Below are 23,354 nucleotides of genomic sequence, written 5' to 3'. Positions count from 1 at the left end.
ACTACTACTCAGTGGTGGTTGTTGTGTGTCTTGTCTCTATGCTGTAACTGCGAAATAATTTCCCTGCTGGGATGAATAAAGTAATTCTATTCTATATGTTTCATTTTATTATTATATTAATCATCATCATCGTGTTGAAGATCTTCTACGTAAAACCAGCCAGATCCTGAAGGAACGGTGAGCGCCCCCTGCTGGAGCTCAGCAGGAACTGCAGCTTTCTGAAGGCTGGGCTGCAGGAGGAAAATAATAATAATTATTTATAATTATTATAATATAATCCAGATTCAGATCATAGAAAAACCACCAGGATCACTTTTATAGGCGGATTTAAGTTAAATATGAATTATTAACCTGTTATGAATCCAAACATCTTAATTTTTAATAAATTCTGAACTGCTTCCTGAAAACAATCAAATGTTTCGTAACTTTTTGTTCAGGAATCAGTTTTCTAAACAAAAATTCAATTCTCTGTAAAAAAAAAAAAATTCTGTTCTCTGATTGGTTGTTCCAGCCTGACGTTACGTTACGTCACTCAAACGATGCGGAAGTTGAAGTCACCGTGGAGAAGGTAAACTAAAGTGCAGCAGCTGCCTGGAAGATATCAATAAAATCAAATAAAAATTACAGAGCGTGAAGCGGAGGGCCAGCGGGGCGCAAAACGGAACCAGCGGGCCGTCCTCCCGCTCCCAGCCCGGTTTCTGTTCTCTCTCCCCGCGGGGCAACGCAGATTACCGTTACTGCCCCAGCTGCCCTCTCTGAGCGGTACCGACACCAGTATCGGGGATGGACCTGCAGGGCGAGTCCAGGTCCGCACTTCTGTGCTCTTCCAGGGGCCGCTGAGAGCCGCTGAGCCCCCAGCTTCTGTCCGCTGCTGGAGGTAAGACACCGCTGCGCGGAACTCGGTTAAAAAACGTCAAGATTTCAGTTTATTCTCGTGTTTACTAGATTAAACCTGCGGCAGAACTCCGGTTCAGTCTGGGTCGGTATAAAAGTTGTTCCGGAACAATTCGGCGCTGATTTAACTGCACTAAAGAACTTTTCTGGAAGTAACGTTTCCACTTTTCCAAACCCTGGTGTTGTTGAAGAGACGGTCCACCCTGCTGAGCGCCTCCAGCAGCGACCAGGAGATCCTGGAAAGGTCCGCATTAAAGTTGAGCATTCAGAGATCAACTGCCAGCCGAATCATAAAACACACTTTTATTAAACAGAATAATGTCAAACAGCACACATAGTGCAGCTCGGTTCCGAATATTACTGTAAAACAATAAAAAGCTCAGTTTCTGAAAGGAGATGTTTGCTCCCGAATCCAGCTGAGAAGCGACAGAAACGAATGTTTAATGGACCATAAAGAGGAGCTTCGTCTTTAAAATAGTATTTAAAATAATGAATGAACAAATAAGACAGATGGTATTTATAGAAAGACGCGGAACTGAACCGGCTCCATCCTCCTGGTTCTGGGATGCAGGAGGTCCAGTGACCTTTAGAGGACAGTTCGAGTCAGATCAATACACGCCGAGTCCGATCTCAGCCAATCAGAGACGAGCTGCTGATGACCACAGGAAGTGTTTAATGAAGACTGGTTCTGATCATAATGTCCAGCTGGTTTCAGGGTCCAGTCAGAGGAAGAGCTGAGGCTGCTCCTCCTCTTCCTCACCTGCTGCTGCTCTCACTCATTTCACCTGAATTATCATTAGTTCAGGTGATGCTACAGTTATTTGTTATTCCTGTTTAAATCTTTTACTGTGTGTTTTTTAATTGTCCAATATTCAACTTAATTTTTTGGGGGAAATTTCTGTTAAAGTTTTAGTTTCAGCTTTTATTCTATTTATTTGATCAATTCTTTGTTTACCCCAAAGGTAAATGATCTCGTGTCAACTTTAAGAGTCGGTGTGGATGGTGATGCTGTGGGCAGGAAGGATCTCCTGTAGCAGTCAGTGCTGCAGCGAATCAGAAAAAGGCTCTGACAGCAGAAACCATATTCCTGCTGATCCACCTCCTTTGCTTTTGCTGCTCCTCTTTAAATCTGTGTGGATAGAAAAATGTTAGAGATGGTTTTTAACGTCTTTCGTCTCTCTGCATCCGTGAAGCTCCTCAGGATCTGGGGTCAAAGTTCAGGTGTAATTTCAGTTTTTGATAAGCAGATGTAAAAATATAACGGCATACTTTGTTGCTATGGTTACGCTTCATAACAACTGGGTGAAAGTAAGCATACAGGACCAGAGGGAATAACGGTCCAAACGGCAATGACTCAACTACGGTCCAGAAGAACCAATCAGAACCAAATGAGCCCCTGCTGCGCCTGAAAGGAGGGAGTCACCATAGTAACCAGAGTCCACTGGCAGCTCCAGGTGACCCTGGTGACCCCGGTGAGAAAGTTAATCTGGGATCAGATGTTCTACAGAAACCAGCAGCCTCCAACCTGACATCTGCTTTCACTTCCAGCTTTCTTCAGTGACCTCTGACCTCAGCTCATCTCAGGTAAGCTTGCTTTCTGCTGGTGTGGTCGGTAGTGTCTCGTTCTGACCAATCAGGGACTCGGTTTGGTTTGATTGGTGCCAGCTTGCATCTGATTGGTTCTGCCGGCCTCAGCCAATCAGAATGCAGCACAGTGACATCACAGTTCATTGATCAGAGTGTTTGTGTTTCCTGATCAGGTCTGTAGCCCCGCCCCCTCCACCCAGTCATTGGCTGAAGCAGCCAACCCAGTTGCTCATTGGCTGGTGCGAAGGTGGGCGGAGCTAGCAGCTTCTGGAGGAAGAGGAGGAGTCTGTAAATCCACGATGAGCCGGCTCTGCTGCAGACAACAAGTGTTCAGAGAGGAAGAGGAGTGCAAAGAGGACGAGAAAGACTAGGTTACTGAGGAGAGGAAGGAGGAAACGGAGGTTACCACGGAAACACAGGAGACGTCACTGCAGCAGTGAGGACAGAGGACACTCAGGTAAGGTTACAGCTGCCTGTGTGTCTCCATGCGAAGGGGTGTGTGTGTGTGTGTGTGTGTGTGTGTATGTGTGTGTGTGTGTAGGGGTGTGTGTGTGTCAGCCCCTGAATGATGCATGCTGGGAGGAGGAGGGGGTAGTGAGGGAATCCTATTAGCAGAGTCCAAGAAAAGTAGGGCTAACTGCTTATCAGACCAAGAGTACACACACAGACACAGACACACACAGACACACACACACACAGACACACACACACACACAGACAGTGAAAATCTTCTGCTCCTCCTGGGATCCAAACCTTCCTGGTGTCTCTTAAGGTGGTCTGAACTCTGCAGTCCACCTTAAGGGTTCCATTTGTTGTTTGGACCTTGGTTCTGGTTTGACCCGGTTTGAGTCCAGTTCATGTACCTGACCATTCTAAGGAGAGTTGAACTCCTCAGCCTCTTCCTGTTTCTTGAAGGTTTGGACCTCCGGCCCGTCTCAATGGTCAGGGACCTGTATGGCTGTAAGCCAGGGTCAGAGGTCAGCGTCTGATAAGAACGCGTCGACTCTGACGTCACACAGGAAATAAAGTTAACAATAAGCTTTCCTTCCTGTCAGTCAAATCAAAGTATCTGAACAGGAAGTGAGAGATCTGCACAGGAAGTGAGGGATCTGGACAGGAAGTGAGGGATCTGGACAGGAAGTGAAGGATCTGGACAGGAAGTGAGGGATCTGGACAGGAAGTGAGAGTGAATAAGTGAAGGATCTGAGAAGCAGCTGCGAAGTCCAACCTGTGGTCCATGTGGATTTGAACCACTAGTTAAGACATTAGAAGTCTAGGTCTGGGTCTAAAGAACATATTTTAGTTCAGTTTCAAACACGGAGAACTTTGAGCTCAATGACTTGATGAGTTGAGATGTTGACGGATTTTCCTTCGGTTTGTTTTTCTCGCTGCAGGTTGTAGGAGCTGATGGACAATGGACCTGCTGCTCTCTCCACCACACACCATAGGCTTCAGGGTTCTTCTGGGTTCATGGAAGTTCAGCAGCCTGCTGCGTATTTAGCTAGCAGGAAGGAGCAGGTTGCTAAAGTGGGCACCATGTCTCAGCCAGGTAAAGTTCTCCACCTCTATGTGGAAGTCCGGTCCGTTTCGGAAGAGGACGAGAAGTTACTGGACCGAGGCGATGGTGGAACCAACCAGTTGATGCTGCAATGTCCAGATCTCGTCCCTACCTCCCAAAGGAGCTCCAGCCAGTCCAGTCCCAACCGGAGTCCAGATCTTTCCCCGGAGATACCGCGCCGTTCGGCGAGGGCGAACCTCTGCTCCCCTAAGTCTTCTTCTAGGCATTCAGTCAGCTTCCAGCTCCAGAATCCTCACTCCTCTGCAGCCCAGTTCCACCATCAGGAAACTTTGGATGAAAGTTTTGATCCCTCCTTTCAATCTTCTACATCCTCACACTGGCTGACTGTGCCCTCCACCTACACCACCCGTCCCAGGTCTTGTGAGGTCCCAGAGACGGTGGATGAAGATGGACGGATGTCTTTGGTGTCCTTTGGGTACATAGAGAAAGGCAGCGTCAGCAGCATGGCTGGACACCAACAGGATCCTAACAGAAGATCAGAGGGCCAGCAGCTTGCTGCTCATCTGAAGAAGAGGATGAGTGACCCAATGTGGTATGGTGATGAAACCTTACATGGCAACAGCCACCAACAGCAGCCGAGGAGGGACTCCTCATGGGGGCAACCCTACTTATCGAAGGCAACCATGGATGCAGTGGCCAGAGACGCTACCCACCGGGCCTTGGAGGAGTTTGGGTCTCCAGAACTAAGACGTAGGTTTGCAGGCCATGCTTCAGGGAGCCACAGTCCATCTTTACCTCGACCCTCTCAGGCTCCTCGCTGCCGGTCTTTGGGTGGATCACCTGTCCTGCCCCGCAGTACTCTGACCCTACCATCCAGAACTGAGCTCCTGGACATGGATCGAAGGTTCTGTCATGGTTCAGTGAATGGATTACCCAGAAGTCCTGCGTCTGACCGCTTATGTGCTCAAATGGGAGAATCTTTCTACTCAATGGCCCGACCCCAAGGTCCTACTCAAAGTCCACAGAAGTCCTGGCTTCATGAAGACGGTCACAGGTTGCCCAATAAATTTCACCCCCCGTTACCTGCGGGAAGACCCACAGACATTCAGCATGAGATTCCTTTTAGGACTGAGCACCAAGCCGGGAGCACCTACCACGATGTTGGTACCAGGACCAGGTCCAGTCATCCTGCAGCAGAACCTGTGAGCTTCAGCTCCGGTGATCCCCGCAGTAGGAGTCCGTACCATCCGTCCCGCTGTAGCAGCAGAACCAGCGATGCAAACAGTCCCATCAGTGACAGGAGGAGCATCTCTCCATACTCCATCTCTGATCTGGATTGTAAGGTTCTTGGAGAGTCCAACAGAATTTCTGCTGGTTCTGCAGACAGACGGTACAAATGGACTCCCTCTCCGACTCCCTCTGACACTGATTCTGTAAGATCTGAGAGTCCCAAACATTCAGGGATGTTCCCAAAAGAATCTCCTCTCTGGCAATCTCCCCTTGAGGCTTTGCAGATGGAAAACTGGAACCAGAATCGGAAACCAGAAACACTGGTACCTCAAACGAAACCAGGATGCATTTCTCCTGGGATGTCCAAAAGAGCTCCACCAGTGTCTCCTGCCTTGCTAAGTAAGTTGGATCAAGTACCCGCTTCTGGGTTGCCCATACTGGACCCCCGACTGATGCGGACATCGTCACCATCTAAAGATGGGTCCAACTTGCACCGGTACCAGTCGACTCAACACACCAGAGACCATAGACCTCTGGTCCTGGAGCAGAGACAGCATGATGATCTGCTGGACGGGTCACCAGCATCCAGCCCCGAGGTCCCCAGAAGAAACGCATCCAGCCAGAGGGCAGAGTGTCCGCCGGGGAGATGGACCTCCAAAGGACAAACTGTCCATCAGTCGTCTTCTGGAGTTCACACTCAGAGCAGCGATCAGCGCTGTAGACCGGATGCTCGAGGAGTCCATAAACAGCTGGCCCAGGAGTGCCAGCTGCTGGTTCTAGGAATGTCCAAGAACCAGAAAGAGACTCAGGATCACGGTGCACCCCCGGGGACATTGTCCTCCAGCTCCAGTGGGGTCACAGGAAGTCTGGGACACAGCATGTCCCCTGAACCCTCCAGCCAGTCCAGCCACGGTACTACGGACAGCGGTTCTGGGATGCAGGTTGGCTGGACGGGGCGGGAGAGGCAGGACTGGTCCACGGTGTGTTTGGGCAGAATGTCATAGAATAATGTCACATGATCTCAGATCTCAATAAACCTAAAACATATTTAGATGTTTTCCTCAGCCAGCAGCGCTGGACCTCCTGGTGGTTCCTCACTGCCCTGGTTGGGATGGACAACAACTGATCTGCTGTCCGTCCTCACTATCAGGACAGACATCATTCACTAATATGGAAGTTTGTTCCAGATCAGTGGTGCATAGAAGCTGAATGCTGCTTCTCCATGTTTGGTTCTGGTTGTGGGGATGCAGAGCAGAACTAGAGCCTGATTGATTGGTTCTGATTGCAGGAATCAAAGCCACTAAAGAGAAACTAAAGCCTGGATGAGTTTCTCTGATCGGAGATTTTAGTCTCTGGTCCTGGAAATGTTCTGCAGCTGCTAGAAGGCCCACTGTGGAACCGGCTTTATGTGGTTCTGAAGGTTCAGGTCAGAGGTCAGCCTGATCTCTGGTTTCCAACTGGAAGAACTGAAGCTGACTCTAGATCTATAACTCTAGATCGTTCCTCTTTAGGTTCAATAAAAATAACTTCAGTTTCTGTTCAGACAGTTTTGGCTCATCCTCACATTGATCTGTCTCAGCATCTGTTCAGTGATTGAATGGGGTCAAAGGTCACCTGGTGGCGTCATAATGTAGAGCTGTGTATCATCTGTGTCGTCACGGTAACTGATCTTATTTCCTGTTGTATCCTGAGCCAGTGAGACCTTATAGATATTGAATCGGTGGGTCTTAGGATGGATCCTTGGGGGACACCACTGATGTGGTGACCTCTGACCTCTGATGAGAAGTTTCCTGTTCTGTTGACCTTTAGCATCAAAGATCTGGGATGTTCCTGTATGTTCTATTTGGTTCTTTTGGGTCTTTCAGAACCTTCTCCTTCAACAGGAAGCTGTGATGATGGGAACTTCCTGATTATTCATAAAACTGACCTTGGTTCCTAATGTTAAAGACAGACTGATCCGGGTCCAGTTTAGTGGTTCTGCTGCAGTTAAACCAGGCGTTATTGAACCGGACTGATTTCATGTCTCTGGTTCCTCTCCTGCAGTCGGACCGGACCGCTCCGTCCAGCCCTTCGTCTCGGTCCCAGAAGATCGCCAGGGCGAAGTGGGACTTCCTGTTTGGAGGCCCGACGGATCCTGGCCGCCGAAGCAGAGGTAAGAGAACCTGGTGCCTTATCAGACAGAACCTTCAGAACCAGAACCAGAACCCGGTAACTGTCCGAGTGAGGAGCTGGGGAACAAGCAGCTTCCAGTAAGCCAATTAGCAGCTTAGCCTTCCATCTCCAGCTCACTTCCTGGCCTTTATTTAGGCCGTCTGCCTCCATCAGGCGACTCCAGCCTCAACGGTTCTGGCAAGCCGGACCCACGGAACCAGCCACCTTTGACCTTTTAACCGCTGGCCGGTTTGGTTCTGAGCAGAACGTTTCACCAGTGAATGAGTTAAAGCTGATCCTCCTGTTTGGTTCCACTCCAGCTGCCTGAAGGTCTAGGTTGGACCCGACCAGAACTGCACGGGTTGCATTGGACCTTAAAACATCTGTGAGATAAATGGAAACAGGAGTCTGTTCAAGAACTGATTCAGAACAGAGGATCTGTTCAGATCAGTGAATCAGTTCAGTGACTGAACTGTAGACCTGATGGTGTCCGTCTGGATGAGCAGGCTGGTCAATCAGAGCCCTCTGTCCCTGATGGGACCCATTCTATCCCTGAAGGGACCCATTCTGTCCCTGAAGGGACCCATTCTGTCCCTGATGGGACCCATTCTATCCCTGATGGGACCCATTATATCCCTGATGGGACCCATTCTGTCCCCGATGGGTCCCATGTTGGATCCCATTATGGGACCCATGCAGCTAGAAACTCGATGGACTCTGTGTGAGGAATGAATTGTTTTGTTCTTTGGCCTGAAACGCCGTTTCCTCCTGGATTAATAAAGTTTATTCAATCTCTTCCTGCAGACGTTTCGTTCGTCACGCCACCAACCAGCGGCTCGCCCAGCCCCACCCCGCCCTCCTCCCTCCACCTGCAGCCGACCAATCACAGGAGGGGGCGGGACCAGCAGAACCAGAAGCTCTCTCATCACGAGGTCCAGCAGGTCGAGGTGGAGCTGGTGACCCCTGACCCCCGAGGCCCCGCCCCAAAGACCGGCATCATCCGGCGGTCCATCAAGTACTCTGAGACGGACCTGGACGCCGTGCCGCTGCGCTGCTACCGGGAGACGAACCTGGACGAGGTGAACCTGTTCACTTTACTGAATCAGTTCACTGAATCAGTTCAGATAAATGAATCAGTTCAGACGGACCTGGACGAGGTGAACTGGTTCTGGCTGATATGAAGTTAAAGTTGTATCGCAGCGCTTTATGGTTCTACGATAAGAACCATTTATTCCTGCAGGTTGTGATTTATTGATCAGAATTCATCACCTCGATAACCGATGCGATAATCGCCCCGCCCCCTGCAGGTGATGCGAGCGGAGGCCGAGGCCGCTGAAGAGGCCGATCCGGGTTTCAGCCACAGCGTTCTGGGAAAGTCCTGCTTCAGCCCGGAGGACGGGTCATCCAGATTCGACCCGGCGGGCCTCAGGGAGCAGAACGGCCAGGTGGAGGAGGACGAGGAAGATGAGGAGGAGGAGGGCGTGGCCAGCTGGGCCAGCGTCCGCATGCAGGGCGACCGCCAGCGGCAGCGCGCCGCCAGAGAGGAAGACGAGGTCCTCAGTCTGCTGGTGAAGGGGTGAGGGCGTCCGCCTCTGGTTTCCAGGGTAACCACCGCTCAGGTCTGACCCGTCTCCTCCTCCAGAACCACGGCGCCGCCGTCCGAGGCCCATGGCAGCCTGAAGTCGCCGGTGGCGGGGGTCGTTGCCCGGCGACCGTCAGAGAGCCAGCTGGACTCGTTCAGCCGCCACTTCGAGAACATCATGGAGTCGCACCGCGCCAAGGGTACGTCCTACAGCAGCCTGGACAGCGTGGACCTGCTCACCTCCGGTTCCACCTCCGTCTTCACCTTCGACCTGCCCACACTCACCCCCGAGATACAGGTAGGCCGGTTCCGGAGGGCCCGCCGCGTGGCACCAGGCCGCCGCTGACCCGTTTCTCTGTCCAGAGTCAGATCTGCGAGAGCGCCAAGCAGATCCTGGAGCTGAGCTTCGCTCCGCTGACCCGGCCCGAGTCGTCCTCTGATACAGCCCTCGGCGCCGGGCTGGGGCCCCCAGTCCGGTCCCGGTCTGAGAAAGACACATGGCGGCATTCCATCGTCAGAGACAGCTTCAGGAAGGCGACGTCGGTGCCGGCGCTGCACAGCAGGTGAGTCCGAAGGTTCTGATCCGGACGACTGCTTGTGACGAGTTCTGCTGGCTGGTTCTGTTCTGAGTTCTGCAGGTCGGGTTTCATCAGAGACTGTAGAGCCTGCTGCAGTACCACCGAGTGGCCACTGGGGGGCAGCACCTCCACGCGGTTCTGGTTGTGTTGACTGGTTTTGATCAGCAGCAGAACCATCAGAACCCATTCAGATTAGACCAAAGGTCAAACAGAACCAGCTGAAGCAGAAATTCCAATCAGTTTCTTAAAATCAGAACAAACCCGGAAACCAGAACGGATCCGACCAGAACTCAGAACCCTGCAGAACTGTTTGGGTCCATCAGCGAAGGCCCTGATTAAGTGATTATAGGAATAATATTGATAGTAGCAGGTGTTAGCCCTCATGCTAATGTTAGCTAACCTGGTCCAGACCAAAACTGTGTTGAGGTCATTTAATGTTTGGTTTCTGCCTGATGGAGCGCCGGCGTCTCGGCGGGGAAAGAACCGTAAACGGAGCGGTCCCGGGTTCAATTCCCGACCGCCGGGAATTTACTGTTCAGAGAAGGAAACTAGAGCCGAAGATGTCAAAAAACAAAAGCAAAAATAAAAATCCTGATGCACATGGTGACCGGCCGGGCCAGCCGGACCAGTCAGAACCACAGGACCAGCCGGACCTCGGCCCGGTTCTACAGTGAATCTCTGCGGATCTCCGTTCGTCTCCTGAATCATCACCAGCTGGAGTATCTGCAGCAGACGGAGCGCCGGTCCGACCCGCAGTTCTGAGCCGACCCGTTCCCGCCGTCCTGCTGTCAGCCGCACTTGGAGGTCCGTTTCAGCCCGTCGCCATGGCAACACTGAGTCACCACAGGCAGGAAATCAAAGAGAAGAAGATCTGTCACGACTCAGCGGCTGGTTCTGACACCTGCAGGGTCACATGACCACCAGAACCATCCGATGGGTCCGATCAGTTCGATCCATCCATCAATCCAAAGGAAGCCTCCAGCCTCTAACATCCAGAACCTCTGAGTCGGGTCTGCTCCTTTGTTTCCCTCCAGAACCGTTCCTTCAGTCCAGCAGCTCTTCATACCAGGACGCTCCAGCTTGGTCTCAGCTGACCTCTTGACCTTTGCCTGGTTCAGTCTGCCTCAGTTTTTAGTGAAGTTTTCTTCTTCTTGGACCGAAAATAATTTCTAACTTCCTGTTTCCTGTTCTGAGCGTTTACTTCCTGAACTCTCATTGGAGGGAAGGATCGGCCTTCCTCCAGATCTCATCCTGCTGGGTGTAGGCCGCCAGAACCGACCCAAACAGAACCGGGCTTCACAGAACCGACCAGAACAGAACTAAGCTTAACAGAACAGACTCAAACAGAGCCGGGCTTTACTGTCTGCACCAGGAAACGGGTCAGAACCACAGAGCCGGAGGAATGCAAACCAGGAGAGCAGCCAAACAGCAACAGCAGCTGCTGCACACACACACACACACACCCACACACACACACACACACAGTGGACACTCCCAGCTCTGGTTTCATGGGAATGTGGGATGAATTTGATCCAGATTGGCTCTTTGAAGCTCAGAAGTTTTTAGACTGTAAGCTGCTGCACACACACACACACACACACACACACACATTTGCGTGGCTATCTTTGTGGGGACTTTCCATTGACTTCCATTCACAGCCTAAACCTTACTGTAACTATAACCAACCAAAACTCAATTCACACCTTAGTCCTAAATCTGACCCTTGACCCAAAAGCAGAGTTTCCCCTTGTGGGGCCCAGGCTTCAGTCCCACAAGGAGCAGCGGGTCCCCACAACGTAGTATATGGTTCCCACAAGGTATTAGAAACAAACGCACCCACACGTTCATGTGCATTTATCCGGGTTTGGAGGTTGGGAGGGAAATTCCTTATGAGTTCATCCAGACTGAATCTCAGAGATGGGACGGAGAGAAAGACCTCCCACTCCTCAGAAAAACAGAAACCTTCCTCTTCTTCCTCCCCCTCCTCCTCCCTGAAATTCGTGTTGATCTCTACCATCTGTGACCTCTGACCTCCTCTCATTGATGTCTCCACCTGAGTCAGGTTCTGCTGGGCTCAGGGCCCGGTTCTGTCCAGGATTTGTTCTGAAGCAGAAGTTCAGCAAGCCGCAGACAGAAACTTCCAGGAAGGGAAGAGGAGACAAAGAGAGGAAGAGGAGGAGGAAGAGCAGAGGAGGAGGAGGAGGAGCGTTCGGGTCGGCCCAGGAGGAAGCTCATACCTCTGAGGGAAACCAGGAAGATCAGACTGGGAGAGGACTGGGAACGCTGGGAAGCCAAGGGAACGCCGCGGCGTTAAGAGCCGCAGAAGAAGAAAAGGAGATGATGTCGTACCAGGATGATGTCATAATACTGCAGAGGTGCCGTCTGATTGGCCGCTGAGCTGGGACTGTGGGCGGGGCCTGGTCGTCATGGCGACCTACCTGCTCTGCTGGGGGGGCGGGGCTCTGGAGGACCGGTACCTGCTGCCTTACCCAGCCGTGTACAGGTGAGCCTTCGGACCGGTTCTGATGGTTCTGGACCGTTTCTGATGGGATGAGGAAGCTCAAGATCTGCAGGTCGGCCCGGTTTGGACCCAGAACTCCTGTTCTTAGATGTGTGTTCACCGGCCAGTTTATTAGGTACAATGAGCTGAAACCGGATCAGATCCGGTTAGTTCTTTATGGCTCGGATACAATCTGGACCCTCAGAGGTTCTGAGGATTCCAGCCGGATCAGAACCGAGTCAGCCAGATTCAACAGAGAGTCCCTCTGCCGCAGCTGGTTCTGGTTCTGTCAGCGGTTCTGCTGTGGTTTCAGTTGGACTGACACGCCCTGGACAGAACTGCAGCTCTGACTCCTCTCTGTCTGTTTGGGTTTGGTTCTGGTCGGGTTCTGATCCAGATGGTAGAACCGTAGCTCTGACTCCTCTCGGTCTGTTTGGGTTTGGTTCAGTTTGGTCCCAGCTTTCTGTCCCGACCGGGTCGGGTTCTGATCAGGTTCTGGTTCGGTTCTGGTCCGGACGGCAGAACTCTGCTCTGGGTTGGTTTGTTGGTTTAGAAACCAAAGCAGTTCAACGCGACAGACGTCTCACTCTGCTTATATTTGCCTCTGATTAAACATAACCCAAAACTGAACTGAGCAGAACCAGAGGTAGATTGGGCCGGTACCGCTCGTTCAGACAGTCTTATCGTCATGGCGATGGTCTTCATATGAACTCTGCAGATTTAAGGAAATGTTTCTAAATGTTTAGCTGCATTAACCCTTTGAATGCTCTGGAGGTGTGGAGCCGGAATGGTTCTGGTTCTAGTAGCTGGGCTAGCGTTAGGATTGGAGCTGTGGGTTTATTGGTCAGGAAGGTTCTGATGGTTCAGATCCAACAGAGATCTGAACAGAACCAGTCCAAGAATCTGATGCAGAGTTTCTCCCAGAAAACTAGCTTAGCCTGGAGGTAGCATGCTAGCTAGGTCGGCCCGTTAGCGGTCCGTTTGGTTTTTATTTTACAAAATATTACAAATTGACGTAAAATTATGCTTAGGTAATAATCTGTTTGTCGTCTTAAAAAAAGAAAAAAACATATCGATCAAATATCAATATTTTGCTGTTAAACCCTAATTCAGTAATCAGCCGGTGAAAAACTGGAAATTAATTAGAAAATATTTCCTTTATTAAATTTTTGCTGGGTGAAAAACCCCATTATTGCTATTATGAAGTTTTCATGTGTTTATTTTAGTCACGTTTTGCTTCCCAGGATGTGATTGGTTGTTATTTTATCGGATTGAATGCAGGATTTGTGAGGCGAACTCTGATTGGATGAAACAGACCTGCCTGTGATTGGCTAGTGGTGCAGACTGAACTAATCGCTGCCAGAACCCGATCTGAGTGAGACGTAAATATTCAGCATTCATAGAGATAAATATACACAGATCAGGCTCACAGAGACCTGCAAATATACCCATAATGCACTGCAGCCGCCATGACGCTGCGTCTTGGATTGGTATCTATTACTGGATTGGACATCATATGATTTATTGTGCGCCACAAAGGCGCCACTGCTAAGCATTAGTCAGGAATATCTGCAGTTGGGAAAATGACAATCAGGCAAATCAGTGGTGGAGAAAGTACTCAAAACATTTTACTGAAGTAAAAGTACAACATTAACATTTTTACTTGAGTTAAAGTAAAAAAAATACTTAAGTGCTAAAAGTAAAAGTACTTGCTGAATGCATTACCTAATCGCTAATACAATATCATTAAGTGTATCCATCGTATTTAATTTTAATACATCATAAATGTTGCATTTTAATGAACAATGACAGATAAAGCATGTTGTTGTTATTGTGTTTACTCTGTAACATATTTAGACTTAGATATGTGATTCTATGGATCATAATTTCAGGGATGGAAACATTTTGTCTCCTGTTCTAACATAGAATAAACTTCACTTTTTTGCCACTAGTGGCATTTATTTTGAAAGAAATCCATCAGAAAGGGGATGGAAAGAAGGTGGAGGAGGACATACAACCAAGGCAGCAGTGTCGTAGTCAAGGCCACCGAACCCGAGACCAAAACGCCGCGCTACATGACTCTATAAAATTAAGTGCACTTATAAAAATTGCTTCTCAAATTGATCTGAAAAATCCACGTTCCCATAAAAACACCGAGATATTAAATACTTAGAGCTGAAATAAATGTAACCAGCATCATTATCAATTCAAACTCTTCTTCATTCTGCTTTGCTTCCATCTCTGTGCTCTGCAGAGGTTTCCTGCCACCCCTAAAAAGATAACGCCCTGGGCGGCTGCCCACGCCAGAAACCACCACCGTCTGCACCATTAAACATAGAAACTAAGACAATGTATTAACGGTAAACAATGCTCAACTATGAACACTGTCCACGGCGCAACAAGCAAGAAGTAACAAGCAGAAGGAAGTGACTGTTGTCACCGTCTGCCACCATGACAGGAGACGAACTCGACCAAAGAGCAACGAGCAGCTCTGCGTTCTTACGTTCTTGTTTTATTTACTCGCCAATTAAATAAATCCATATATATTTCAATTACACAAAATAATAATAGCTACTGCAGTGTACAGTATCACAAGAACAAAGAGCGGCTCAGTCTTATTGGACTTAGTAAAGATCCGTTCAGAAGAATCGGATCGTTCATGAATGTTATATCTCTATATTGTAGACTTTGGTCACAGTGTTGCCCCATATATGCGACACCTCAGTCAGTCAACACCTCACAATAATTCAGCGCGTGAGAGACAACTTTTATTCATATGAGTCTCTGTACAGCTAGCTTTGCTAACATCATGTTAGCTTATCTTTCTTTTAGCTTCCCTTCCAAGTGACAATAAAAGTTGGACGAAGCGCTGCTGATTTTACATGTCGCTAAATCTGATGGTTTATGTAGCAGATTTCTGTTACTGACTGACAGAATCTTCTCCCGCTCAGAGGAACCACTGCGCATGTCTGCAGGAGGCGATGGGAGACAACAGAATCAGGAAGTCACGTTATGGGCTCTTTGCTCCTCAGCTTCCGCGTTCGGGGAAAAGCAGCTCAATCGTTTCCGATCTATTGAAAAAGGCTCTTTCCACTGGGTGTTTGCAGGGCTTGTCCAAGGTAACAGTTAATGATGTACATGTAACAATTATGGGCTAAGCAGCTAACTGCGGCTACATAAGCAGCATCAGCAGAGCGGCCTTTTAAGGAGCCTGAGGTGTGAAAAAAACAGGAGGCAATGCTTTTAGTTTTGGTGAATTTATATTAAGTGATTTGAATAAAAAAACATACAATTACAATAACACAATGAGACACATGAGAATTGACTCAGAATAAATTAATTTAAAAATCATAAAGTCCATAGTCCTTTCTTAGCGCGCCATCTTTCGATCAGATGAGGTTCTGATCCGACAGGTGGAAAAAACCCCGACCTAACAGGTCAGAAAACTCATTAAGTGTTTATCAAAAACAATTATGTACAAATATAATACAAAGGGAATAATTATTAAATTTAAACATCTAGTTTATGCATACTACATGCAATAATTAGATTCCTAATAATTAAACATTTCAATCAGGTTACATTAACCATAATTTAAATAAAACAAAACAAAACTATCATATTTCAACTAATCAATTTAAAGTTAAAGTGCTAAAGTTAAAGTGCACTTCCAAAATATCAATCAAGAAAAATAAAATAAATTAATTGTAAAATATTCAAGCAGAGTGAGGGAAGGAAAATAAATAAATATATTGCGCAATATCAACTTAAGTGTAGCTACATTCTGTTCTGATCAATTTTACCTTAAACTTCAGTGCCTCAGCATCAATGTAAACGTGTCAGAACACAAAATTCAGCAACAAGTTACCTTTTAGAAGAGAGTGGGCCGTACTGAGCCACAATCAGCACCAACAGAATCCCGGTGATGGTCCAGGTAAACAATGCCAGTGATTCTAATAAAACAACGCTCCAATGAGCAATCGAGCAGAAGTACCACATGAAACAGTAACACAGTTAACAAATAACAAACTCACCCAGCAATCAAATCAATAGGTTTAAAGATTTTGGGAGGAATTCCTGAGGAAGACGCCAACAGCAAGAATCACAGTGGAACAGGTGAGGATCTTTTACTTTAAATAAGTTAGCAGAGTTTGGGCAACACAGGAAGTGGGCCCGCAAAAATAAAAGTCCTTTACTAAAGTGTGTCCAAACTTTTGGTCTGAACTGTACATCGATCTGAAGCTCTAACAAATAATCTGGAGAAAGGTTTTAAGATGTTCGCCTCGTTATACACAGATACGAAGGTGAGTTTTACTTTCTTTAAACTTTGTGGCTAACATTAGCTTTAGCTTATGCTAGACATTTGTCTTGTAAAAATGTGCTATTTAAGTATCTAAACATTTTTCATCCATTCTAACGGACAATGTTTTTACCTTGTGTTCAAGTATATTAGGTGGTTTATTGTCGTTAGTGTCAGAGACCAAGTAATGGGGATTTTACGGTTCAGGCTTTTTGCTTCTGCAGCCTGAGGAACAACAAGCCCATAGCTTAGCAGTAGAGCAGCTCTGGTGTTATTTCGCTTTATTAGTTTAGCATGTTTCTTGTGAAGCAGGACGGTGTTTACAGCAGTGTGTCCAGGCGGGTCAGTAGCTCGGCTGTCTGGCTCTGGTCTGCTCTCTGGTTCCCATAAACTCTTTCAGGCTGAATACAGAAGTGATTCCATGGAAATAACACAGGAGGCTCCTTTACCTTCTGCTTTAGGCTGAAGAAGTTGATCCGGAGTGAAGTGAAGGCTGTAAACTTTGCTGTGCTGCGTTAGCTTTAACTGGTAGCTACGAATATTTACAATCCACCATCTTCTTAATTCAGGACCGCTTGGAAACTTAAAAACCCATTATATTAGGAAGACAATAATGTTCATAGTATTGTTTTATTTGCGTCTGAAATAAGACTTTGTCTTTTTTAGCTGTCATGGTAACTCAAAGCGGAAAAAAGAGAGCCGCATTTGTGCATGCGGTTGTGACGTCAGCGCGGCAGGTGCAAAGAGCCCGTTGCTGGGATTTTACGGCGCCACGTTCAGGCCCTGAACTTCACATTTTAACAGAGAAAAGCGCAATGCGACTCGGATGTAACGAGTAACGCGACGGTTTAGTAGAGATGTAGTGAAGTAGAAAGTACAGATACTTACTGTAAAATGTAGTGGAGTAAAAGTCGAAAGTATCCATTATTAAATCTACTTAAGTAAAGTACAGATACAATAAAATTGTACTTACTTCCCACCACTGAGACAAATAAATATGAAAAATAACTCAGTACTTTATTTATTATCAACACTACAACATAACAAGGTCCAAGAGTGTCACGTTTCACAGGTAAGTAAAAAATTTTAATTTAAAATAAAGATTGAGAAAATGGCAGTCAGTTATGCTAGCGCAGTAACATTGTAGCAAGCTAGCATACCTGTGCTTTGGTGTTTTTGGGTTCAGTTAGCACTAAATAAGGCGACACACACCTGCACTGTTTAAACTAACCGCTGTGTTCCGCTCATAATGACTGTAAAAAATATCCAGCCTGAAAATTCAAAAGCATAAAACTGCAACAGACTGAAGGTTCTGTTTGGTTTCTGGTTATATGAGAAAAGTTTTTGTTTTGATGTGTTTTGATTTCTCCTGGTGCTTTGAAGCGAATGTAAGGTAAAGCAGTTTAACGTTGTTTTATTGTTTATCAGCGGTACCTGCACCCACTGTGACTTTTAAAACAAAACTTGTAGAATGTAAATCATCAAAATAGGAAAAAATACTTTGCTAAATTTTAACAAACTAATTTAACAGCAGCTATTATGTAAAATTAAATTATTGACCAATATAAAGGAGATATTCGCTTAGCGCTCTCTCCATCTTGACTGATGGAAACCAAACTGTTCATAGATTCATTTCCAGGGAGAAAACATGTTTTACATATCAAAGCTTCTCAATTTTCTCAGCTTTAATTCATAGAATTCAGGCCAGAAACGATGGAGATTATAGTGAAGGGTTAGGGTTAGGGATCAGTCTGGGTTTACTGACAGAGCCAGTGTCGCATCGCTAGCTGTAGCGGCTAATAGGAAATGTCCAATCCAGTAATAATGAGTATTAATGGCTTTGTGATTTGGGTTCGGGTTCTGGTTCGGGTTCAGAGGGTGGAGGACTGAATGTTGAACTCATGGCGTTAGCGAGGAGCTTCCTGCTCTGGATGTTTCTCTCCAGCAGGAAGGAGCTGCAGACGGAAACATCCGGATTCCTCCAGGAAGCTTCCTGTCCTCTGGGAGGGAAACGCTGCAGACTGGAACCGGGCTGAGGTTCTGGAGGTTCTACAGATGGTTCTGGGTAGTCGGCTCAGTCAGCAGCATTATTCAAGTGCTGCAGCTCAGACATCATGGGATGTTTGGTGGTGTGGTTGCCATAGCGATAGTGAGAGGGAAGCTAGGCCCGGTTACGGGAAGCGGGTCAGGTCCACGCTGTGGCTGACCCACTTCCCCCTTTCTGACTTCACTTCTTGCCATGGCACCAAAAGGTCCGACTGGCAGCCGGGCCGTACCGGAGCAGCGCCATGGAGGACCGGGGCAGCCCTGCAGCCGAGCGGTGGGTCCAGGTTAGGGTTCTGATCCAGGTTCTGGTTCTGACTAGATGCTTGGTGAGTGTTGGCAGGTTCTCTGTGGACCCAGTTGTTTGGTTCTTCAGATGTTGATCAGAACTGTGGGTCCAGCTTTGGGTTTCCGACCGAAGGATTCAGAACCTTTCAGACTCTTGAAACCCAGAGCAGAAGTTCTGTTCTGCTGGTTCTGGAGGGTTCTGGAAGGTTCCGAGTAAAGCTTTGTGATGTTTGATTCTGAACATGTTGGAAAACCTCAAACATACTTTGATAAATGTCTGACCAGAACCAGAACCATGGCTTTTCAGAATAAAAGCATCAGCTTATTGTTCGTGGAGACCAAGCAGAACCAGAACCGGTTCTGGTTCTATAAGGTCCAGATTTGGGTCTCCTGAGCCCAGTTCTGGAGGCCCAACCTGTCTGAACCGGTTCTGGGTCAGAACCACAGGATGTGTGCTAAATGGACCGACTTCTGACTTAGACTTAGACTGACTTTATTATCATTTTCATGCACAGGGTGAATACAGAACGAAATTTCGTTGCATACGGCTCAGGACAATGTTTTGAGCTTCCAATGTTGTGAGGTTACTCCAGAATAAAATAAAATACAGTATAAAATATGAATATAAATATAAATATAGAATATAAAGTGCAGGACTGACAGTAAAATAGAAGTTACTTAGCTCTGTACATGTGCAAGGTATAAAGTGGAGACCAGATTTTGAGTGCAGTCCAGTTAAGAGTTCAGCAGTCTGATGGCAAGTGGGAAAAAGCTGTTTCAGAACCTGGTGGACCTGCACCGGATGCTGCAGAACCTCTTTCCAGAGGGCAGCAGGGAGAACAGTCCATGGTGGGGGTGTGAGGGGTCACTGACGATGTTTCGGCCTCGGGACACGCAGCGCTGGGATGAAATGTCCTGAATGGAGGGAAGGGGGGCCCCGATGATCCTCTCTGCTGTCCGCACCACTCTCCTCACGTTCTTCCAGTCGGAGGCGCTGCAGCCTCCACACCAGTAGAACGTCTTGAGGATGGGCGGGGGCAGGTGTGCTCTTCTCATCCTCCGCAGGAAATACAAACGTTTCTGTGCCCTCTTGACCAGAGACGTGGTGTTCACAGTCCAGGTGAGGTCGTTAGTGATGTGCACCCCCAGGAATTTGGTGCTGCTGACCACCTCCACAGCCGAGCTGTTGATGAGCAGTGGAGCGTGGCTGGGCCGGTTCTTCCTGAAGTCGACGATCATCTCCTTCGTCTTGTCAACGTTCAGGATCAGGCTGTTGTCTCTGCACCAGTCCACCAGCTGCTCCACCTCCTCTCTGTAGTCCAGGTCGTTGTCGTCTCTGATGAGGCCCACCACCGTTGTGTCGTCCGCGAACTTCACGATGTGGTTGGTGGCGAACCTGGGGGCGCAGTCGTGTGTCATCAGAGTGAACAGCAGAGGGCTCAGGACGCAGCCCTGAGGGGAGCCTGTGCTGAGGGTGATGACATCGGAGGTGTGTTGTCCGATCCGGACTGACTGAGGTCTGTCGGTGAGGAAGTCTAGCAGCCAGTTGCGCAGGGGGGTGCTGAAGCCCAGGTGTCCCAGTTTTCCTGCCAGATGCTGTGGGATGATTGTGTTGAACGCTGAGCTGAAGTCCAGGAACAACATCCACACATGAGTGTTCTTCTCCTCCAGGTGAGCCAGGCTCAGGTGTAGGCGGAGGAGATGGCGTCCTCAGTGGAGCGGTTTCGGCGGTAGGCAAACTGGAACGGGTCGAATGTGGAGGGGAGTCTGGAGACGATGTGTTCTTTTACCAGCCTTTCAAAGCACTTCATCATGATGGGAGTCAGTGCCACAGGCCGGTAATCGTTGAAAGAGGTGACTTGAGGTTTCTTTGGCACCGGAATGATGGAGGCAATTTTGAGACAGGCTGGCACTGTGGCTTGGTCCAGTGAGGTGTTAAAAATGTCTGTTAGGACACCAGCCAGCTGACCTGCGCATTCCCTGAACACCTGCCCAGGTATGTTGTCGGGGCCTGGGGCCTTCCGTGGGTTGACTCTTTTCAGAGTCTTCAACACATCGGCTGTGTCCAGGCAGAGTGCCTCCTCTTCCTGGTGGGGAACAGTTTTCTTTGCCGGAGTACTGTTCAGTGCCTCGAACCTCCCAAAGAAGTTATTGAGTCCATTTAGAAAGTCAGCATCAACTTCACCCACTGGGGGGGAGGATGGATTGTAATCTGTGATCGCCTTTATGCCTTACCACATACTTCTGGTGTTGCTGGTGTCGTGGAAGAACTCCTGTATTTTTCGACTGTGGGTTTGCTTCGCTAACCTGATAGCACGGTTCAAGTTGGCTCTCGCTGTCCTCAGTGCCTCCCTGTCGCCAGACTTGAAGGCTGAGTTCCGTGCTTTTAGCATTTCACGTACCTCCTTAGTCATCCAGGGTTGTTGGTTGGCCCGGGTGATAATGTTCGTAGTGATGCTGACGTCCTCTGTGCTCTTGTTGATGTAGGCTGACACAGTCATGGCTTACTCATCGATGTTGATCTGGTCGTTGTAAGTGGCTGCTGCCTTGAACATCTCCCAGTCAGAGCACTTAAAACAGTCCTGAAGTGCCTCCATGGCCCCCTCAGTCCACACTCTCACCTGCTTCACTGTAGGTTTTGTTTTGATCAGCAGGGGCTTGTATGCAGGAATTAGCATAACAGATAGGTGGTCTGAAGAGCCAAGGTGGGGGCGGGGGGGCTGCTCTGAATGCTTCTTTGATGTTGGTGTAGGCCAAGTCTAGAGTATTCACTCCCCTGGTTGGAAAATCCACATATTGGTTGAAGTGAGGGAGAACAGTCTTCATGTTGGCCTGGTTAAAATCCCCAGCAATGATGAAAACGCCCTCTGTGTGTGAGGATTGCAACTCACTGATGGTCCGGTAGAGAACACTCATTGTTACGGAGTAAAGCTTCTTCTCAAACAAGACGGAGGCTCGTATTTCTTTTACTGAACCTTTCTGTTCAGTATTTATTGAAGAGAAAAAGAACGGCTGATAACGAGCAACAGCTGTTCGTAACCAAGGCAATCAAAGTCAACAAAGCAAGATAGTGACAAACAGTAACAGATCCTTAAGCATTCTTCAAAATAAAAGACTTCCTCTATTCAAATAAATTATGTCTTGCAATAAATATATTTCACTTCACCTTTGTAATTATATACAATCATGTTCAATACAATTAATAATAATCATCATGTAAATTATGCTTAACATATAATTGTAAATCAGTCACTTATCATGCAAATATACCGAACAACATAAGTGTAAAAAAGTCACAACACTCATAGCCTCTTTAGTGTCTTTAGTGTTTACTGGGGGGCACATACACGGCAGTGATGCTAACCACAGTAAACTCCCTGGGCAGGTAGAATGGTCTGCAGTTAACAGTCAGAAGCTCGATGTCCGGGGAGCAGTAACTGGCGACAGTCATGGCATTTTTACACCAGTTGTTGTTGATGTAAATACACAGCCCCCCTCCTCGGGTTTTACCGCTGAGAGCGCTGCTCCTGTCTGCGCGGAATGTAGCGAGCCCCCCCAGGCTAACAATGTTGTCCGGTATGGTCGAGTTGAGCCATGTCTCCGTCAGAATGAGAGCGCAGCAGTTCCTCAGCTCTCTCTTTGAAGACAGTTCTAGTTGCAGATGGTCTATTTTGTTGTCCAGAGAGCGAACGTTGGAGAGGAAGATGGACGGAAGCGGCGATCTGTGGGGGTTAGCGTTTAGCTTAGCTGTTAGTCCACTTCGACAGCCGCGCTTCCGCTGCCGGTCGCACCGCCTTCGCTTTCTCCTCCTCCGACTAGTGCTGCTAGGCGAGTCCGCTGCGCCGTGGGCCGCTGGGTCTTGCCTCCGTAGCACTCCGAGATCACGTAAACACTCCAGAGTAGTCGTATTTATGAGTCCAAAATCACTTGATGATCGTAATTCCAGCAGACGCTGGCGATCATATGATAACTTACTGAGTGGATGCAAAGTTTGTAGCGTTTTAGGCGGCGTATTTTGCTCAAATACTCGCAAGTTGTCGAGAGCCCATGCAGCCGCAGCCATTTTGGGCGCCGCCATCTTGGAAACTGACTCTGGCTCTGTTCTAAAACAGAAGCAGGTTCTTTTTAGGTCGGTACCAACGGTCCAAACCAATCCAGCAGCTGTTTGTCTGCTGTGTTGCCATGGGAATGGGTCAGACCCAGCCTGCGGTTCTGTTGGTTCTGCTGAGTGACTGTGCGTCCTCGTGTCTCCAGGGAGCGTCCAGCGGACCAGCGCGACCCAGAGGTTCTGGAGGTCCTGACCAACGGCCTGAAACCGGACCTGCAGGCGGCCCGGCGTCTTGCCAAGCGGCTCTACGCTCTGGACAGGTTCCGCAAGTCCGACGTGGCGCCACACCTCAGCAAGAAGTCAGTTTGGGTCCAAACCCGGTCCGGAACCGGAGTGTTTGGGTCGGAGTTTCTGGAATGACCGAGCTTCCTGTTCTTATACTGCAGTAACGACTTCAGCCAGATGGTGGCGCAGGAGTACCTGGAGCACTTCAACTTCAGCAGCATGAACATCGACCAGGCGCTCAGGTCAGTGCTGGTTCCGGTACCAGGCCCGGTTCTGGCCCAGGTTCTGGGCCTTCTTAAACAAGAAGGTCAACTACTGAATCAGTTTGCCGTCAGACTCAGTTTCTGAG

General features: G+C 48.4%; 1 protein-coding gene across 3 annotated transcripts in view; it reads left to right on the top strand.

The window, feature by feature from the left end:
* The first annotated feature begins 850 nt into the window (after positions 1–850).
* Positions 851–23,354, top strand: part of psda (pleckstrin and Sec7 domain containing a) — a 41,691-nt gene continuing 19,187 nt past the window's right edge. Inside the window, exons 1-11 of one of the 3 annotated variants that reach the window (XM_028006984.1) lie at positions 884–2,366; positions 2,443–2,478; positions 2,729–2,938; positions 3,876–6,210; positions 7,274–7,382; positions 8,186–8,460; positions 8,689–8,957; positions 9,024–9,261; positions 9,327–9,526; positions 22,927–23,079; positions 23,167–23,247. In XM_028006984.1, the coding sequence (XP_027862785.1) occupies positions 3,889–6,210; positions 7,274–7,382; positions 8,186–8,460; positions 8,689–8,957; positions 9,024–9,261; positions 9,327–9,526; positions 22,927–23,079; positions 23,167–23,247 (3,647 nt within the window). In that variant the 5' untranslated portion in view covers positions 884–2,366; positions 2,443–2,478; positions 2,729–2,938; positions 3,876–3,888. The other 2 variants (XM_028006983.1, XM_028006985.1) reach the window with 2 other exon arrangements.

This window comes from Xiphophorus couchianus, chromosome 22, assembly GCF_001444195.1.
Source record: "Xiphophorus couchianus chromosome 22, X_couchianus-1.0, whole genome shotgun sequence".
Classification (NCBI taxonomy): domain Eukaryota; kingdom Metazoa; phylum Chordata; class Actinopteri; order Cyprinodontiformes; family Poeciliidae; genus Xiphophorus; species Xiphophorus couchianus.
This window is presented reverse-complemented; position numbering and strand designations above follow the sequence as displayed.